Genomic DNA, 20,577 nt, shown 5'->3' on the forward strand with positions numbered 1-20,577 from the left:
TACCTATAAGGATGGACATTCTCTCTAGGGCGTTCTTAGAATTCAGTGATATCTGAGATCATGTTATCACTACTTATCAAATTATTCATTATATTCTGTTAGTGTAAGATTTACAGGAAATGTTGGTTGACAAATATGAGGTTATGTGGTTTGGCAGTCAGATATCTGTCAGATGGTTTTGTTTAGATTGGATTTCATTTTTAAAAAAAAACCTGTGTTCAGAGTCTTCACATTACCAAAGACTTCCCAGTCTTTCTTTTTTTTCGCCCTTTGAAGTCACACTTGACAATCCCCCTGTTTCCACAGTGATCTTCCTCTGCCTCCATTCTTCACGTTCTTCCTCCTTCCTCCATAATCCTTCCTTCCCAGACTCCTATTCTGCTTTTCTTCCTCTGACTTTTTCTTAGATGTTGATGAGTATCATGGTTCCCTCCTTCAATTCCGGTCTTTTCATTTGTCTTCTTTGGAAATCTCATATGTTGCCATAACTTCAAAGGCAATCTTTATACTTGGTGATAAACCACAAATGTCCATCTTTATAACTTACCTCTTTGCTAAGTTTCATACCCAATTTTTTAGCTCTGTAAATTAGAATGTTTACTGGTTTCTTTCAAATATCTCAGGATCAAAATGTCCAAAGCTCAACTTAACTGTAAAATGTGTTCTTCCATTTGTGTTCCATTCTTTGTTAATAGCACTATGTCATCATCCTTGTCCATCAAAATAGTAGCATGAGATTTCTTTCTGGTGGCAAAGTCCTTCCTGTCGATTTTTCCTTCAAATTATCTCCTGAATATATGTTCCCTTCCTCATCATAAAGCCTTACTTCAAGCTCTCAACATTTATCCCTGGACTATTATATCATCTGTCCACATTAAACAAGGACTGTCTTTCTAAAATATTGATTTGCTTATGTAATTCTTTTGTTTAAACTCCTTCATAGACACTATTCATCACCTTCAGAATAAAAGCCACAGTCCTTGGCTTGGCTCTTCAGGATTTAGTATAAGCCTAACTAGCTTAGCTTATTGTCCATCCATTTCCCAGCTATTCTGGTACACTCTGCATTCTTCAACTGTGGTGTATTTTCAGACCCAGTTGCCCATGCTGTTTGTTGTTGTTGTTGTTTATTAGTTGGAAGCTAACTTCACTCCACTGGCCACACAAATTGGTTCAGGACTCCAGGCGTGTACCATCAGAACATTTTCCTGTCCAGAGAAATCATTCAAAAATTAGCATGTGACCCAATTCAAGACATTAGGACAAAAGGGATGATTTTCTGGGGGCTTCAGGAAAAAGTTTTCTTCCTCTCAGGACAGAACACTAGAAAAGACAGTGTCTTCCACTAGATGTCCCAGTCAAAGGAATAGCCTAAACCTGCTGTATCCATTTTGCTCCCATCAGGGAAGGCAGCTCAAGTCAAAATACAGAGGAAGGCCTAGCTGAACATATCTCACAGAAACTGAGGCAGACACATTGGTTGAAACCACTTCCGGATTTCAGATACGACAGCTATTAAATTTCTGATTTATATCAATTTAAATCAGTTTTTCTGATATTTGCAGACCAAAGCTGCAAACTGATATAGTTTCAAAAAAACGTCAAGGAGAGATGGGTGGCGGTATATTCAGTGTACAGAACATGGGTGAAACTAATTCCCATTGTTAAGACTCTGCTTTTTCCCATGAGCAGACTTGTCATCTTTAGGCACATTTGTTTATACATAGGTAACATATGCTTTATATTTGTGGAGATGCTACTTCCAAATCTGATTATGACATACAGTATTGAAGAACTAATATTCAAAAGAGCTAAATGCATGTATCCTTCTGAACATAAATGTTAATGCTAAACTTAAATTGATGGATAAACACTGTGATACAGACAGGAGGCAGGGAAATCCTGAGTCAAAGACGGGGTGGGAGTCCCTGGCAAGGGCTCCACCCTCAAGCCTGGACCTGTGACCCTAAATGAGAACATGAATTCTTGTTTTCCTGCCCGAATGTTGCCTTTTCCAAAACCACCCTGGTCTGCCACACCCCCTACCCTGTATCCATAAAAACCCCAAGCTCCACTGGCAAAGGAGCAGAGCACTACGGCAAGGTAGGAGAGAAGAAGCGTCTGAATGTTAAGAGGAGAAGAGGCAGCTGGACATCAGAGACTGCGGTTGGAGAGGAATTCAGGTGCGGATGGCCAAACTCCAGGGGAAGATGATCTTCCCACTCTATCCCCTTTCCAGCTCCCCATCCCACTGAAAGCCACTTCCATTGCTCAATAAAATCCTCTGTATACACCATCCTTCAATTCCTTCACTTGACCTGATTCTCCCTGGATGGCAGACAAGAATTTGGGACACACTAGGCACTGAGCTTTTTAACATTTAAGCCATCTGTGAATGGCAAAGCTAAAAGAGCATTGTTTGTAACAGACACTTTCTGGGGCTCCGGAGGTCACCAGCAACACCTAGACACTGCCTTGAGCTGGTACAGGATATGTTCTGCCAGCATCCAGAAACACTCACCCTGGCTCCTGTACCTGCTCACTTATGTGCTCCCCTCCCGCAAAGGGTTTGAGGATGGCAGCCAAGTAAACAAGCCACCCCTGTCTCAAGTCCCGCGAGGGGCTCAAGGGAACTCTCCCGCCTCAACAGGGCATCACTGTATTAAAATGCAGGGGTTTTGGTCAGTATTTTGGGATTTTGTTGTTGTTGTTGTTGTTTTAAAAAAGCACTTTATTTTTTAATTTTTAAAATATGGTAGATGTCTAGCCCAAAAATAAAAGCATTTCTATTTTTTATACAAAAATGGAGAGACTTTTATATATAATTATTTTGAAGCTAACCTTTTAGGGTTCCTACTCAATTATAAGGAGAATTGTGAAACACAAAGGTTTTTTTTTTTTTTTTTTTGCACAATAAAATTTTTAACACAAAAACCACAAATTTAATGTCATTCCACATGTTCTTCTGTGTCCCAGATTTTTTTCTCCAAAAAAAGAAAATGGCAAACATCTTTTAATTTTCTATTCTTTTTATTGTCAGGAAGAGTTTTAAGACTAGGGTTTAGGGAAGTTCTTTATTATGAAAGGAAATGCCTAGAATAAAAGCCAATGTTTAAATGAAGAAGTTGAGTCTCTTAATGTTTAATATTTTGCATAAATCCTGGGCTCCATAAGCACCTCGATAATTCATATAATTTTAGATGTTAAGAGAGTGAGAAGGCAAGTTTTAGTTCTTCACTTTTTTAATGCTTGCTTTACCTTGTATCCTTCTTTTCTTTCTTTTTTTTTCTCTTATCCAGAGGTGATGATAAGTTTATGTTGTAATTAAAGTACAGCTGTTTAGTTTCATCTCTCTTCTGAATCCATGCTCAGTTGTATTAAGATTCACTGCACTAAGATAGCAACACAGGATGCAACAGGTCCTAATTTTGCACACATGGTTTTATTTTGTTGGATTAAGTCTGATGGCGGTTCTTTGACCACATTTTGTATTTACTCCTCATGTAGTCAATTCATGTTAGAATTCTGATCTCTCTTGGGAAATTGGTAGATTTTTGATTTGTACCTCTGTGCTTTCAGTGGCTAAGTGTTAAGCCTCAAATGAAGATACTATTTCAGAGAATGTCTGAATCTGATAACTTTTTTTATAAGAACATACCAAGAAAACACACATGTTTTTTATTTCATGATAAAGTTATTTATCATGATAGAAGCTTCTATCATGATGAAGTTATTTCATGATAAAGCTTGTAGACAAGAGTGACTTGTCAGAATAAATGGAAAAAAATAATGAATAGACCAATAAAAGAATGTAAGAAAGGCATTGGCAACCTATTTCTTTTTAAGTGTGGGGTTAAACATATTTTGTGTGTTTATAATAAGAATATAATTATTTTTCCTTTTTTATTGGACATTTTAAAAGAACAAATGCAACTGTTAAAAAGAGAAACAAAGTCAGCTTACTTTGACTTTTCAGTAATTATCTATATGTATGGCTTTTATTGTTGTTTGTTCTAGTTACTGGCTTTTGCTACCTCTGTTCCTTAAAAAAGACAGCCACCTCCCAGGATTTTGGCTGAATTTTTCTCACAATGACTCATTTCCTTTTTAAATGTATTAGCAATTAGCTCCCAGTTATCCCTAATTGCAGCTTTGTTAGACTTTCCACCTCTCTCTGCTTACTGAACTAGAAGAGAAGTACATTAAAAGTTTATATAAATGACTGGGTTTTCTGCTTTAGGGATAATTTTAAAGAAAGCAGAGTTTTCATTAATGGGAAAGGAAATAGACTATTTCCAGCATTGAGTATGCTGAATGGATAAATGTAGGGAGGTACAATAGGAAAACTGGACACTTCCCAAAGCCTCCCAAGTTTTTGCCCTTTACCATGTTTCTGTATTATTTTAGATTAAAGTTATTCCCCGAATGTCAAATACACCCATATTCAAATGTAAGTACAAAAACATATCCTGAAGCCAAGTTTTAAAAAAAATTATTTGCCACTCTTCATTGCTTCAAATAGTGTGAAAATTAGTTATACATTTTCAAATACAGTTATTCTATATTTTAAAATGTAATCCATTTATGTGTTTTTTAAGCCTCTAGTAGGATAATTCCCTAGTTGATGTAGAATGGAAACTAAAACATTGACATCTTTACTTATTTCCAATTTAAATTGCATTTTTTAAAAAGGATATAGAGTTCTGCTTTAGTTGGCCTTGTTTTAACTGCCATGGGAGTTTACTTTCATCTCAGTTCCCATAGATATGTGTGAGAAATTCTTTGGGGCCTGAAACAAGAGTATCTTCAGGGTTATATGATCTGACCTAATCAACCATGAGTGCTCTCAGACTCTTAAAAAAAAAAAAAATCTCTTTTAAAAGCTATTTAATGAAGGCCTTTCTCAATCATCTTCTCCTTCTTCCCTTGATTAGACATTGATGAGTGCAGCATCATTCCTGGGATATGTGAAACTGGCGAATGTTCCAACACCGTGGGAAGCTATTTTTGTGTTTGTCCACGTGGATATGTAACCTCAACAGATGGCTCTCGGTGCATCGGTAAGCCTTGCATTTTGAAGGCACAATACACTGGGTCTTTATAATGACAAAACAGCCCAAACAGGCATGAAGATGGCAATGATTATAAAATATTGAGGAAATGGCTGAATGAGTTGTTTAATGTAAACCGTACCAGTATTGAGGGATTGATAGACCAAGTACTCTTTGCAAAGACTTCAGTTTCAGAAGCCAACTGAGTTTGTTTTATGTTGTCAAAGTCATTTTGGGAATAAAGAAAGACACAAAGGCACGAGAAAAATTTTTTAAAATCTGCTTTGGGAGACAGAATGCAGTAATTAAAGGTTCTTTTGTTGCTATGAATCATGAATGTAGTCAACATCTTATTTACTTAGAACTTGTTTATTCTATTGAAAGTAGTTACTATACAAAAAAGACACCTTTAATTTTGTGTTTAAATATATTCAAATTAAAACCATTGTATACTCTCCCTTGTTTATTTAGAAAGATGAAATAGTGCTTCACAGTCATGGAGAAGGTAATCTGTTATTGAGCAAGGCTTAGACATTTGTCTTATTGTGAGCATAGAGATTATGAAGTGTCTTTTGATGCGTAATCACAGCACAGTGAGCTACCCTCACATTTCTCTTCCTGAGCATTTAACCTAGTATGTTCCAATTTTAAGCTGACAATAGGTAGAAAGAGAGGAAAAAAGATGCACTGTTACCTTTACTGGCACTCAAGATTCATGTAGTGCAGGAATTAGGGCAATTAATCTAATACTTAAAGAATGGTGGTGTTTGGTCCACTAGAGGGTGGCAGTTTGGGCAGTGTCTCTCTTTCTCCCCAAACCAGGCAGTTAGTATGTCAGCAAGCTAACTGCCAGAATCTCTGTAGGTCTTGATGATTCCGGAATGATTCTTATGTGCCCAAGAGAAATGGGTTGATGAGATGGAAATACAGAGTCAAGGATGTAAGCTAGAAGTCCTAGGCCACCAATAAAAGGACTGTGGCCTGAATTCATTTGATTAAATGTACTGATATATCAGGTCATCCAACAGTGAACATAAGAGATACAAATCCTGCCTTCAGAATGCCATATTGTCATCATAAATAACAGTAGAAGCCTAGTAATAGAAGAAACAGTGGTAGTAGTAAAAACAACAGCTATCATTTAAGATACTACACACACCATGTGTAAGGCACTGGGCTTCTCCACTACCTCATTATCTCATAGCTGTGAAGAGTCAGGCAAGCTACCATCTTCTCTACACTTCAGTTTCTTCTAATAAGTGTCCAGTAAAATATTCTTCATTATTATTCTTATTAAGAGGAGTAGGAGGATATGCCTGCTCTGGACCTATATAATATGTCATATGGTCCTTATCATAGCCCTGTGAGATAAGTATAGTTACTCCAAATTTACAGATAAAAGAAATATGGTTTAGAGAGGTTAACTGACTTACACAGTGTTTTTCAGCCAATGAATGGCGCCAGGATTCAAATCCTGACCTGTCTGACTCCAACCTCTGTGCTAGTGTGACACTAAACTGCCACTTACCCACTTTAAGGCAGTGGAGATGCTGTGGCTAGATGTCAGGGCCTCCAGCATGAGTGGTTTCTTCACTGTCATGCTAACAGCCTGCTTTGAGAAGTAACATGTCTATTGGGAGCCTCATGTCATGTCTTTGAATGAGAATTATTTGTATTTTACAGATGAATCAGAGTTCCTATCTTGCATTAGGTAAATCATTTTTTGTGAAATATTAAGTCTGTACAATTGAGCAAATAAACTATTTTAGGGTCACTGTTGCCAGCTGGCTCACTGCATAGTAAGTTTGGTTCATTTAATACCCTAGTTCCCCCTTATCCACGGTTTCACTTTCCATGGTTTTGTTTTCTACAATTCCCACTGTTATTCAAAAATATTAGATGGAACATTCCAGAAATAAACAATTCATAAATTTTAAATTGTGCACTGTTCTGATTAGCACGGTGGACTTTCACATCAGCCCATCCAGGATGTGACTCCTCCTTTGTCCAGCATGTCCATGCTGTATAGGCTCCACACCCACTAGTCACTTAGTAGCCATCTCAGATTTCACACCGGCTAACAGTATCGCAGTGCTTATGTGCAAGTGACCTTATTATACTTCATCATGGCCCCTGAACTCAAGAGTATTGATGCTAGCAATTCGGATATATATAAAATGAGAAGCCATAAAGTACTTCTTTTAAGTGAAAAGGTGGAAGTTCTCTACTTAGCAAGGAAAGAAATCGTATGCTGAGGTTGCTAAGATCCATGGTAAGAACAAATCTACCCATGAAATTGCGAAGAAAGAGAATGAATTTCATGTTAGTTTTGCCGTTGCACCTCACACTGCAAAAGTTACAGCCACAATGTGTGATAAGTGTAGTTAAGAAGGAAAAGGAATTAAATTTGTGGGTGGAAGATATGAACAGAAACGTGTTCAAATTGAAAGCAGTTGGATTCAGCACCATTCAAGGTTTCAGGCATCCACTGGAGATCTTAAAACGTACCCGCCGCAGATAAGGGAGGACTACTGTATAATTTGGCCGTCAGCTTTCTATTAAGGTTGAAAATTACTGCCACTACCTACACTTGACTTGATTTTCTTGAACTCTATAGGAAAATAATATATTTATGCACACATGCATATGCGAACACAAAATTATCAGCTTGGAATAGGTATAGATTCAGCTTTGTAGGAGAAATGTCACCGTGGGAGTCGTCATTGAACACTGTTGTCTGGGTGCTGTAGAACCTGGCTTCAGGAAACTTGTCTCCTAGAATATCACTAGAAGAAATATGACTGGAGAAGGAAGTGAGGTTATTATTGTGAAGTTCGGGAAATACCAAATACGGCACATCTATTTTATTTGGTAGTCAATGTGGAGTAATTGAAGGCCTTTGAGAACAAATTGGAATGCGGGGTTGGGGGCTTGAGAATGGAGAGAAATGAAACTAGTTATGAGACAGAATTTGCCAAAACAAGTTTCAGTGTTTTACGTCCCATTTCTAAATTGCTGCTTTTTATTTACTCACTTCCATTTCAAAATCTTTCTCTAGTCAAACAAAACTTGCATTCATATTTTTGTTTTGCATTGGAAAAGAAGCATGAATCCTCATTTTATTCAGATAAGACCAGCATACCTAATGATTTACTAAGGTGGTTTTTCTCCAATGAAAATTTTGATTTATCATGAAATTAAGATAAACTCTTTTTATCTCTTGCCTCCTTGTGTTATAAAGTCCTAAGTCTCTACCCAACATCCAGAGCCCTTTACAACCTGACCTAACTTGTATTCCGGACTCATCTCTAACCACTTGCCTCCTCATACGCATATTTCCCTCATTGCTGTACACGACCACACTGCCATGCCTTTGCCGACAGTACCCCCTCTGCCTGAAGCATCTTGATCTTCCCCTTCTATGCTCATTAAAATCCGGCTCATCCTTTAAGTCCCAAATTAGGTATCACTTTTCTTTCTTTTTTTTTTTTTTTTTTTGAGATGGAGTCTAGCCGTGTCATCCAGGCTGGAATACAGTGGCGCCATCTCAGCTCACTGCAACCTCTGCCTCCTGGGTTCAAGTGATTGTCCCACCTGAGCCTCCTGAGTAACTGGTTTTACAGGCATCCACCACTACGCTGGCTAATTTTTGTATTTTTAGTAGAGACAGGGTTTTCCCATGTGAGCCAGGCTGGTCTCGAACTCCTAACCTCAGGTAATCCACCTGCCTCAGCCTCCCAAAGTTCTGGAATTAAAGGCATGAGCCATGACCTCTGGCCAGTATCGCTTTTCCTTATAGCCATTTCACCTAACCTGCATTTTCTTCTTGGGCAAAATTAATCAGCCCCACCCATAATATGTTTCCATTTGCTTCATTTTAGGGTTTACTGCATTGTCACAGGTACTTGTGTGTTACTCACTGGCTAGACTGTGGGCTATGTTAGGCCCTGTCTTATGAAGCTTCATGGACCCTGGGCTTTATGTAATAAGCATCTTGCATAAAAGTTTGTGCTCTGTAAATATTTTCTGAACGAACAGAAAAAACCAGTGAATGAATGAGATGATATTGATGTAAGAACTTCATGTTGATTATGGCGGCCTTGCAGCCTTTGGCATCTCTTTGGACATGATGTTGTGCCACTGAATTACGGTCCTGGATGCTCATAAGACATGAGCTAACTTGGGGTTCGGAAAGCTAAGCCTTTCGCTAACCAGAAGTCCCATTCATTTCACTATCAGCATCCTGAACACTGGGAACAAAGGGGATTCTCTACGGAAGGGAGAATGGCTCTCCAGAATTACAAAACCAGGTTATAATTAAGTAAGCAGCTTAGAAATGTTTTGAATAACTGTGCTATATTTGGAATATGTATGTGTTTTCCATACATGAGAAAAAATTAATCTAACATTTTAGTGTGAATGAGATCTTTGATTTTTAAAATTCTGAGTCTGTATTTTCTCAGATTGAATTTATTTGGTTGAATTATATATGTTGGAGATATTCCCACGCTATTTATTTTCTAACCACATGTATGCTAATAAAGAGTTGGATGACTTAGAGCTTTTTTTATACTAAATTGTGTGTAATCTGCAGCTTTATTCTGAGAGCTCACATGTGCTGAAAGTAACATTTGCTGAATGTTGCCTTAATTCCTTATTCTAGTTAACACGGACATTCTGAGTGTATACCACATGATAAAGCATCAATAAACTTGATCCTGTTTCTTTTGTGTGCCAGAAAACAGTTTCACTTGGCAGGAGAGTTTAACTGGGCAATTTAATTATAAGACATGATAATTTTCCGCTTTCATTGTATACTAAATATAAAAGTCAAATTTCTGATTTGTTTATCTATCTAGTGTGTTTAATCATCTTTTTAAATATCCAGGAAAGAACTTTTTTTTAGCATAGAGCACTAACATATGCCAGTTCCAAAAAAAAAAAAGGAGTTAAAACGTACCTAATAGTATTTCTCTAAAAAGCGTTTTAAATAGCACTACTTAATGAGCCTTAAGTAATTTTGGAAGTAACTGTCGTGGTCATGTCCAAGGAATGATTAATACCTAATTTCCACATTGTTATATAGGCACAGAAGAATGGCTGGCAGCCAGCAATAAATAATGCATTGGCAAAGAGCAGTGAGCAACTTCTGTGTGCAGGATAATGTGTCTGCTGCTATTGTGTACACAGAGTGAGAAAGGACCTTAAGCACAGGACCCAAAAGTGCCAGTTAAGTTCAGAAAATGGGTTTAAGCATTTAGAAATTCTTCCAGTAATATGATGGTGCCGCAGCATGCTAAGGCATTTCCTCAAGCCTTCCAAAAGTGTTAGTGCACAATACTGCTGTGGAGTATTCTTGAAAAAACAAAACCTGGCCGGGCACGGTGGCTCACGTCTGTAATCTCAGCACTTTGGGAGGCCGAGGCGGGCGGATCACGAGGTCAGGAGATCCAGACCATCCTGGCTAACACGGTGAAACCCCGTCTCTACTAAAAATACAAAAAAATCAGCCGGGCGTGGTGGCGGGCGCCTATGGTCCCAGCTACGCGGGAGGCTGAGGCGGGAGAATGGCGTGAACCCGGGAGGCGGAGCTTGCAGTGAGTGGAGGTCGCACCACTGCACTCCAGCCTGGGCGACAGAGTGAGACTCCATCTCAAAAAAAAAAAAAAAAAAAAAAGCCTGAAAACATAATGTGAAAAAATATAATACTAATATAAGAGGAAGTTTGAGGCAGAAGTGATGACCAGTGTATGTTTTGTTTTGTTTTGTTTTTTCATTTTTCAAGAAAAGAGCAAGGTACACAATTATTTATGTATTACGCAGCACTTTATGTAATGCTGGGTGTTGATTCCACATGCATGTGTGCATTTGAAACAAAACACCTGGAGAACCCAAAATTCCTAAAATTATTTAACCAAAGGGGGAACCAGAAATGAAAGAGTATACTAAATAGTGCTTTAGTTTTAGCTTCAGAATTATATAAAAGCTATTGGTGGGAACGAGGATATTAGTTTTAATTAAGAAAGGAGTAAGTGTCTTAGAAGGAGAAGTTTTCCTTACAGTTAGGAAGAAGCATGTCACTCACTATTTTAAAGGAAGAAATAAACCTAGGATACACAGTGGTTCCTTTTCATTGCTCCGAGTTCTGTAGTTACTCTTGAACAATGTAAACATGAAAGTATTTTCGGAATAGTAAGAATCCGCAGAATCAGTCAAGGGGAACCCAGGCTGGAACCAGACCATCAAAAGGCTGAGTTCAGGCATCCAGTCTCAGGACACAAAGCATGAGACAGTGGCTGCTATTTACCGAACACCTACTGTCTATCACTATTTTTCTGACCTGGGCTTACCTCATTGGTGTTTTCTGGCTGAACCCTTCATTTTTTAATGAGCAAACCTCATTCCACAGGAGACATTTATTTCAAGGTACAATCCCCAATTTTTGCCAAGTTTTCATCACATTGTATAATTAACCATTAGTTCTCTTAAATCAAGTTTACACTAAATGTCAAGCCATGAAACAAACTCTGATAAGTGTACCTTTATTACATTTCAAGATAGATTTATATTTTAATCAGAGGTGATGAATTACTTCCTTTTTCTCAGTGTGACTGTAAATATGACTCCTTATAAGCCTTGTTCAGGAAATGTAGTAAGGACGATAGAAAATGATTAGAGGAATAGACTTGTTTTCATTACTTAGGACACATCAGTTCTGCAGTTAAACATATAGCAAGCATTAGATGTTAAACATATAGCAAGTTAAACATATAGCAAGCATTAGAAGAATTTTGTTTTTACAGCTTTTCATCTGCCTTTGCCCCTAATGATTCCCTGTTTCAAGGGATAGTGTGCCTGGACAACTCTTATTTCTGTCAGGTGACTTTTTTATTTCTAATATTCTTCCACATGATACAGTTTTTAATACAGTACTTTCTAAGGGCCTTGAAATCTCATACAAAGGAAATAGGAGTAATTCCTAGGCTCTGATTTGCTTTGTAATATGCCTTTTTGGAGACCTTAACTATGAGATGCTACACCAGTGTGTGTCTCATCCTGGTAGGTTTTGGCTGAAGGAATGAGAAGTAGGTATCTTGCCTCCTTGTTGTTACTAGAAAAGGCTAATTGTGGAATTTATGAAAAAAGTTACAATTTACTTTGCAATCCTCTGTTGCTGCCTCTCCATCCTCTCACTTATGGCTTAGTTTCCTTCAGTACATATATTATAGGACGGACCAGAGGTTTCCAAACTGTGTAGAACAATGGTTATTATTATTATTATTATTTGCGATGGATACTTGCTCTGTCGCCAGGCTGGAGTGCAGTGGCATGATCTCAGCTCACTGCAACCTCCACCTCCTGGGTTCAAGTGATTACCCTGCCTCAGCCTCCCATGTAGCTGGGACTACAGCAACGTGCCACCACGGTGGGCTGATTTTTTGTATTTCAATAGTGACAGAGTTTCACCATGTTGGCCAGGATGGTCTCTATCTCCTGACCTCATGATCCGCCCACCTCGGTCTCCCAAAGTGCTGGGATTACAGGTGTGAGCCACTGTGCCCAGCCAGTTATGAATTTTTTTGATTTAAAGACCTCTCTTTAACATAAAAAATGTACTTCAGATCCCCACATTTTGATAATTTAATATTTGTGAGAGCATACATAATGAAAATGTTCTGGGGTATTTAGTAATAATTGTAAATGAATTTGGATTTTATTAGCTACAGTGGCATATTCGTAAATGTGAATCATGGTAGTGCCAATAAACTGCAAAGTATTACTCACATTGCAATGTTCAATGTAAATATGCATTTGTGAACCCCTCTCAAGATCATTGCATACTCACAAAGTCTCGGGACTGGTATAGAATGGATTCCTGATAAGTACTTGCAACATTGTGCTTGACATTTGTATTAGTCTGTTATCTTGCTGCTGAGAAAGACATACCAGAGACTGGGAAGAAAAAGAGGTTTAATTGGACTTACAGTTCCACATGGCTGGGAAGGCCTCAGAATCAGGGCAGGAGGCAAAAGGCACTTCTTACATGGTAGCGGCAAGAGAAAATGAGGAAGAAACAAAAGCGGAAACCCCTGATAAACCCACCAGATCTTGTGAGACTTAGTCACTATCATGAGAATAACATGAGAAAGACCAGCCCCCATTATTCAGTTACCTCCCTCTGGGTCCCTCCCACAACATGTGGGAATTCTGGGAGATACAATTCAAGTTGAGATTTGGGTGGGGACACAACCAAACCATATCAGCATTTTTATACATATTACCTTATTTTCAATGTGATACGGTATTTGGTCCATGAGTTGTTTAGAACTATAGGATGTTTTCTTGTTTACTTTGTTATTGATTTCCAACTTCATTTCATACATTGTGGTCCAAGAATATTATCAGTTGATACCAATTCTTGGAAATATTCTGGTACAGTATTTGCTTCATGGTTTAGCAAATGATTTATTTTTATAAATCTTCCCTATGGACTCGAAAAAGATGGGTATTCTCCAACTGATGGATGCTAGATTGTAGATATATCCATTAGATCAAACTTAATTGTACTATTCAATTTTTCTTTGTACCTACAGAATTTTGTCTACTATATCTATTACCAAACAAGTCATGTAAATTTTCCACTATGGAGGTAGATTTCTCAGTTTCTCCATGTAGTCTTGTACATTTTTATTTTACATAGCTTGATGCTATGCTATAGGTGATAAATGTTTAAAAGTATCTGTCGTATTTTCCTGGTGAATTGAACCATTTTAAAATTATGTATTGACTCTAATTTTTTCTTTATTCTTGGTCTATTTCTAACTATTTTCTTTGGGTTTATTTTGTATCACATTTTGTGAGTGGTATCAGAAGCAGTAAGTATATACCTACTATGTATTTTTCCTCTCAATCTTTCCTCTTCCTTATGTTTTAAATGCATTTCTTTTAAACAGTCTGTATCTATTTTTTGTTTTAGTTTTACAGTCTGTAAATCTTTGTCTTTTCAACTGAGATTTAAATCCATGTGTATTTATTATAGTACTGATATATTTGTTTTTATTTTTACCATAGTCCTTGTGCTTCCTATTTATCTTGCTTTTTTTGTATATTTTCTCCTTTCTTGGTTTCTTTTAGATTTATTCAGGATCCCCCGACCTGCTGCCGTGAACTCGATTCTCTTTCTCCTATTTGTTAAGAAGTTATATACTTTATTTCTGTGGCTTCAGTGGCTATCCTAGCTGTTTTAAGATGCATATTTAAAGTCTAAAATTAACCTATATGTTTACCTATATATAAACAATAAAAGAATATTTAAGTGATTAAACTTTGATCTTCCCCTCACAACTTTTAAAAATCTAGTATATTGCCATTCCCTATATGTGATAACTTAATCATTATTGTTTAATATGTTAGTACTTACTTATATTTACCCGTAAAAAATATTAAAAATTTTAATATTTTTTGCTTATCATTTCTTCCTATATCTCAAACCTTCCACTGGGATCTTTTTTCTTTTGCCTAAAGTACCTCTTTCAACATTTTCTTTATCAGAAAAACTCTTGGTAGAAAACTCTGGTGTTGTTTTCTTGAAAATGACCGTAATTTGCCCCCTGAAAACATGATTTATCACAGTACAGAATTTTCAGTTGACAGTTATTTTATCAGAGTATACTAAGATATTATTTCATTGTGTTCTGGCGTCCATTGGTGCTGTTAAGAAGTCAGCCATTGATTTTTTTAAAATACCGTTTCTTAGCAGATGATCTGCCTTGTTTTTCCACCTGTTTTTAAGATCTTTACTTTTTTAGTTCTGCAGTTTCACAGTGGTATGTCTAATTGTGGATCTCTCTTTATCCTACTTTGAATGTATTGGACTTCTTAAATCTGAGGTTTTACAACATTGCTAGAAAGTTCTAAGTATCCATTAAATACTGCTTCTTTCCCATTCTGCTTATTACTCTTCCTAGTATTCTTATTAGATGTTGTATTAGTCTGTTTTCATGCTGCTGATAAAGACATACCTGAGACTGGGCAATTTACAGAAGAAAGAGGTTTATTGGACTTACAGTCCCACTTGGCTGGGGAGGCCTCACAATCATGGTGCAGGGTGAAAGGCATGACTCACGTGGTGGCGGACAAGAGAAGAGCTTGTGCAGGGAAACTCCCGTTTTTAAAACCATCAGATCTCTTGAGACTTATTCACTATCACAAGAACAGCACAGGAAAGACCTGCCCCCATCATTCAGTTACCTCCCACCAGGTCCCTCTCACAACATGTGGGAATTCAAGATGAGATTTGGGTGGGGATACAGACAAAGCATATCAGATGTACACAGGTGTACATCTAATTAGCTTTTCATTCTCACCTTCATATTTCTTGACCTCTTTTTAATATTTCAAATTCTTTGTCTCTGTGTGCTAATTGAAAATAATATATTTGTTTGTATCTGCCAACTTAGTAATTCTCTTTATCCATGTGCAATACACTTGTGTAATATATTCATCAGATACTTCATTTCATTTCATTTATAGAAGTTTGAGCTCTTCTAAGTCTGTTCCTATTCATTGTTTATGGACCTTTTCCTCTTGTTCATATCTTTGGACTTGAATTGCTTTAAACCTATTAAATATAATTGTTATTAATTAATATTTAATTATTAATAATTTAAAATAATAATTGTCAGAATTGGTCTGACCATTTCAATATCAAAAATATGCTGGTTACTTAACTAGTTTTTGTTTCTTAGTGTGTTATAGTGTATTTTCCTGTTAGCAGCTCTTTTTTTCTTGGAACTTTATGAGAATTTTTTGAGACTTTTCATTAATATTAAGTCCTCTAATTGTGTTGGCTTTTGTGAGTTGCTTGGAGTATCTCTACCTGAGAACCTCTTTACATTATATTCTTCCTTTGAAGTTCTTCAGACCAAAAAACCTACTATGAATTGAGCCATCAAAGCTATTGATGTGAGGAAGACCTTATGGTTACTGATTCTTAGGAGAGATCTTTCTTTTTCCTCCACACAGCATCAAAGTAGAGACAAGCAAGTTTCTTAGTTGCCTCCATTACCTTATCCATATACTATATCCATAAACTAAGGATATGGCTCTTTGGAACCCTACCTTACGAGGGAGTTTTCTGTTATGTATTGGGGAGAGTGGAATCTGGGCTTTTTATATCTTATGCCCTGGGCCCTGTGAAACTATCAGAGTTGAAATTCACTGTCTCCAGAGTTTAAAAGTAGCCTAAAGGTGCAATTAGTTGTTCAGATACCTCCTAAGATTCTCATTTCACCTCATTTGGGGACTCTGTTTTATCCTTCATTCCATGCGAGCTGGATGATGTATTTTTCAATATTTTTTCACATTTTATCCAGGATATTTTAATTGAGAGGAACATTCAGAGTAGCTAATTCACCATGAAAGCCGCAAGAAACAGAGCATATGTTGTTTTATTTCATTCTCCCACCAACCATGTTCTGTACAGAAGAAGAATTAAATATGGTTGAAAATCAAACAATTAATAATATTTGAATGTAAAACTAGGACTCTTGACTCAAGGCTAGGGTTTTGTTTTGTTTTGTTTTCAAATTCTATATTACAACCTCCTTCTTGTAGAAGCCTTGAAGAGATAAATATATTCATCCTAACTTGTAGGACTGATTGTGTTTTATAATGTTAGTGGTGGTTGTTAAGAGTTTGGAACTTTCTTATCTTAATTTACATCCTGGTCTTGAGGGGGTAGTGTATGATACTTTGGGTTCATAAAATGAATATTCCAAAAACTGTTTCCTTTGATTATTCTTAGGAATAGAAACTTAGCTGTGAAATTATTCCTAATGACAGCTTGTCCAAGTCCAACTCAAGTTTTTGAAATTTCTGCAGTGCCTTTAAGTATGTGTGCATACATCACATTTAGTGCTCGGTTTTGGGTCATACTGGGACTTTGGGGGAGAAATAGAAGGAACTTTTCCATTCTTATACAGAGTATATTAAAGGTAATTCAATTATTTTATGATAGTTTAAAAGCGACCTGAGGCATGCTATATATGGGCCATTAGAGGACATAATGTGCTTACTTTAAACTCTGTATCCAGTGCTAAAAATTTTAACTTTACCTGTTAATGGAATTATAAGCAATTAACAATTTCATCTTCATTATTGATATGCAGATTCTGATTGCTGTGGTACATCTTTCTTCTTGTGACCATAGACAAAACAACTTTGAAAGCATCTTGATAGGGTTGAATAATATGTTGTTAATTAAGCTCACATGTTTTTCTATTGGTTACTATAAAAGCCGTTTCAGTTAAAACCTGTAGAGTTTACAGATGATAATGATAATTTATCACTATGCAACTTTGCATTTTATGCAGTCTTTTGCAATCATCAAACCTGTCTTCTAGGCTTTATCTGATCATTTTGATCCATTGTGTATCCTGCTATCAGAGTGACATTATTATAGTCATATTTGATCATGTCACTTCCTTACATCAAATCCTACTGGATAATGCACAGACTCTTTACCATAGCAGCCCTGTCAAACTGTGCGTACCTCTGAATGGTCACCTTATTTTGCCTCTCAATACCTAGTTTGGCACAATCAGTTTTCCCTCGTTCTTGAAACTGTCTCATCCAGCTCTGGCTTAGAATGACATATATACACTGACAATTCACAGATATGTATGTTCAGCGTGACTATGCTTCTTCGTTCCAGGCTCATTTATTTAACATTCCAAATGTAACATGTTTTAAAGAGGAGCCTTGTCTTGTGTTCTCTAATCCTGTTTCTTCCCTCGCCATCCCCATCTCAGCTGTGTAAGTCAAAAACTTAGGAAATGACTAAGACTCTCCTTCTTCCGTACCCCACACCCAAGCAAGTTCCTATTGGCTGTACCTTCAAAACATGTCTGCCCTCTGCTCAGCCTCATCATCTCCACTGCTGCCACCCTCATCAAAGCCACCATCGTCTCTCACCTGAATGTCTTTAGTGTCCTCCTTACTGTTCTCTGTGCTCTCACTACAGTCAGTTCTCATAGCAGCCAAAGAGATCTTCTTGAAAATGTAAGCCATTGTCTTCTCTCATTGTAACCATCCAGGAAATCTCCAAACCCTCCACTCAAAATCCAAATGAAATCCCAAGGTCCTTTCCTAATGGCCTATAGGACCATCCGTGCTAGCCTCTGCTGTCTGTCTGAGCTCATGCTCTTGCACTTTCCTTTCCGCATGCTGTTCCCTAGTCTTAGTGGCCCATCGTTCTTCACACACATGAAGCACATTCTCTTCTTCCTCAGAAGCTGCTCTTTCCTCAGATACTTCTGCGGCTTATGCCCTCATTTTAGTCAACTGCCTTCTCAAATGTCACTGTTTCATGTTGCTTCTGATCAACTTGTATAAAATCATCAGTCAGATATTGCTGCATTACAGACAACCACAAAATCACAGTGACATAAGACAGTGCACATCTCCAGGCTGAGGATTGGGACTGGGTGGTTGCTTTCCTTCAAGCTTCAGAATTGCCCGACTTTAGCTCTTACTGTGGTCTGTCCTCCCATCTGCTCTACCTCTTTCATTGTTCTGTCCCTGGCTCAATCAATGTTTGCTGGCCAAATGAGCAAAGGAAGGAATAAATGGACAGAAATTAAGAGAGTGAAGAAAGGAATAGATAATAGAGATTAAGTAGTATGAGTCACTTCACCTACATTCATCTCATGTGCAGTGATTGTTGAAAGAACCTGAGGTAATTCTGCCATATCTTCTGTTTTATTTTTACATGCACAGATCAGAGAACAGGCATGTGTTTCTCGGGCCTGGTGAATGGTCGCTGTGCACAAGAGCTCCCAGGGAGAATGACGAAAATGCAGTGCTGCTGTGAGCCTGGCCGCTGCTGGGGCATTGGAACCATTCCTGAAGCCTGTCCTGTCAGAGGTTCTGGTACGTGGCTGGCTGTCAGTCTCCTCAGCACAGACACTGTTAGGAAAATTAGTAACAGTAATGTATTTTGTGCTCTGGGAGGCCAAGGCAGGTGGATCGCTTGAGTCCAGAAGTTCAAGACCAGCCTGGGCAACATGGCGAAATCCCATCTACAAAACATACAAAAATTAGCCGGGCATGGCGGTGCATGCCTGTAATCCCAGATACTTGCGGGGCTGAGGTGGGAGAATCACATGAGCTTGGGCAGTTGAGGCTACAGCCATCCATGATCATGTCACTGCACTCCAGCCTATGTGACGGAGTGAGACCCTGTCTCAAAAATATATATGTATATCTTTTGCTCTTTTCCTTGAAGTCAAGTCATATTTGTCTTCCTTTGTGTGTTTTCAATATGACTTGAGTGTTTTTGTGGGAATGAGATAGCATTGTTATTTAGGATCAGTTTTGATAATACCTAATGTAGTAACATCAGACAAATACCTGGAAGCTGTTTGACTTATTTTTGTCCAAGTGTTGTTTTTTAAATTATTTTGAATGTTAGTATTTCAATTCAGTTTTTAAACCTCCTGATCTTTCATCCAGAGCTCAAATATCTTTGCTTTTGTTATGCAGAAAGACATTCACCTGTGCTTAACGTCAAGTTTCTTTTCTTCTAGAGGAATATCGCAGACTTTGCATGGATGGCCTTCCAATGGGAGGGATTCCAGGGAGTGCTGGTTCCAGACCTGGAGGCACTGGGGGAAATGGCTTTGCCCCAAGTGGCAATGGCAATGGCTATGGCCCAGGAGGGACAGGCTTCATCCCCATCCCTGGAGGCAATGGCTTTTCTCCTGGCGTTGGGGGAGCCGGCGTGGGGGCCGGGGGACAGGGACCTATCATCACTGGACTAAGTAAGTGGTCAGTTTTCCTGTGGACTCTTTAGTTTGCTGCCTCAAGTGATATTATAATATCTAACATAATTTTAATCTTTCATAAGGGTTGTGTGGACATACTTGCACATGTGTGTATGTGTTTGTGTGTGTGTGAGAGACAGAGGGAAACCTATTTCAGGGTCTGATACGTAGTAATACTAAATTTGGGAAAACGTAATAGGAAAATATTACTTTGCTGTTCTGTAAACTTTCTGTTAAATTAGAGAAAAGAATGTGTGACCCAGGTCTTTGAAAATACTATATGAGAGCCCAGTAATACTCCAGTCCAGTTGACACCTCCAAAAAGCAAGTTTTTGGTTCCAGTGAATTTCATTTGGCTATTTAAAGCTGCCCTGTTCATGCACCCCTTGACTTATTTTCCAGAACCATTTCTCAACTGAGATAAACTGAATGTCTTGCTCTGTGCCGATCCAAATATTGTAATGTACATATCTTTCCTTTCCTCACCCTTTTTTGTGAAATTGCTTAAGAAATTGAAAACCGTGGGCTTCAGACCAGAGTTGGCATTTGTGTACTTGACATTTAACTTCATTCTTTTTAAAAGCACTCTCTTGCTAATAATATTTAAGGATGTCCTACAGTGTTATGTTTATTCTTTTTGGCATATTGCCAATTTGCTATGTCTGAATATTCAGCAGAGTTATAAAGGAGAAATGGAAAGC

General features: G+C 37.7%; 1 protein-coding gene across 1 annotated transcript in view; it reads left to right on the forward strand.

Moving 5' to 3' along the window:
• The window catches only part of FBN2 (fibrillin 2), a 276,282-nt gene that overhangs the window by 126,523 nt on the left and 129,182 nt on the right, over nt 1-20,577 (forward strand). The window contains exons 8-10 of the mRNA XM_008014309.3: nt 4,935-5,060; nt 18,831-18,983; nt 19,640-19,873. Coding sequence (XP_008012500.3) covers nt 4,935-5,060; nt 18,831-18,983; nt 19,640-19,873 — 513 coding nt within the window. The remainder of the gene's footprint in view (nt 1-4,934; nt 5,061-18,830; nt 18,984-19,639; nt 19,874-20,577) is intronic.

This window comes from Chlorocebus sabaeus, chromosome 23, assembly GCF_047675955.1.
Source record: "Chlorocebus sabaeus isolate Y175 chromosome 23, mChlSab1.0.hap1, whole genome shotgun sequence".
Lineage (NCBI taxonomy): Eukaryota > Metazoa > Chordata > Mammalia > Primates > Cercopithecidae > Chlorocebus > Chlorocebus sabaeus.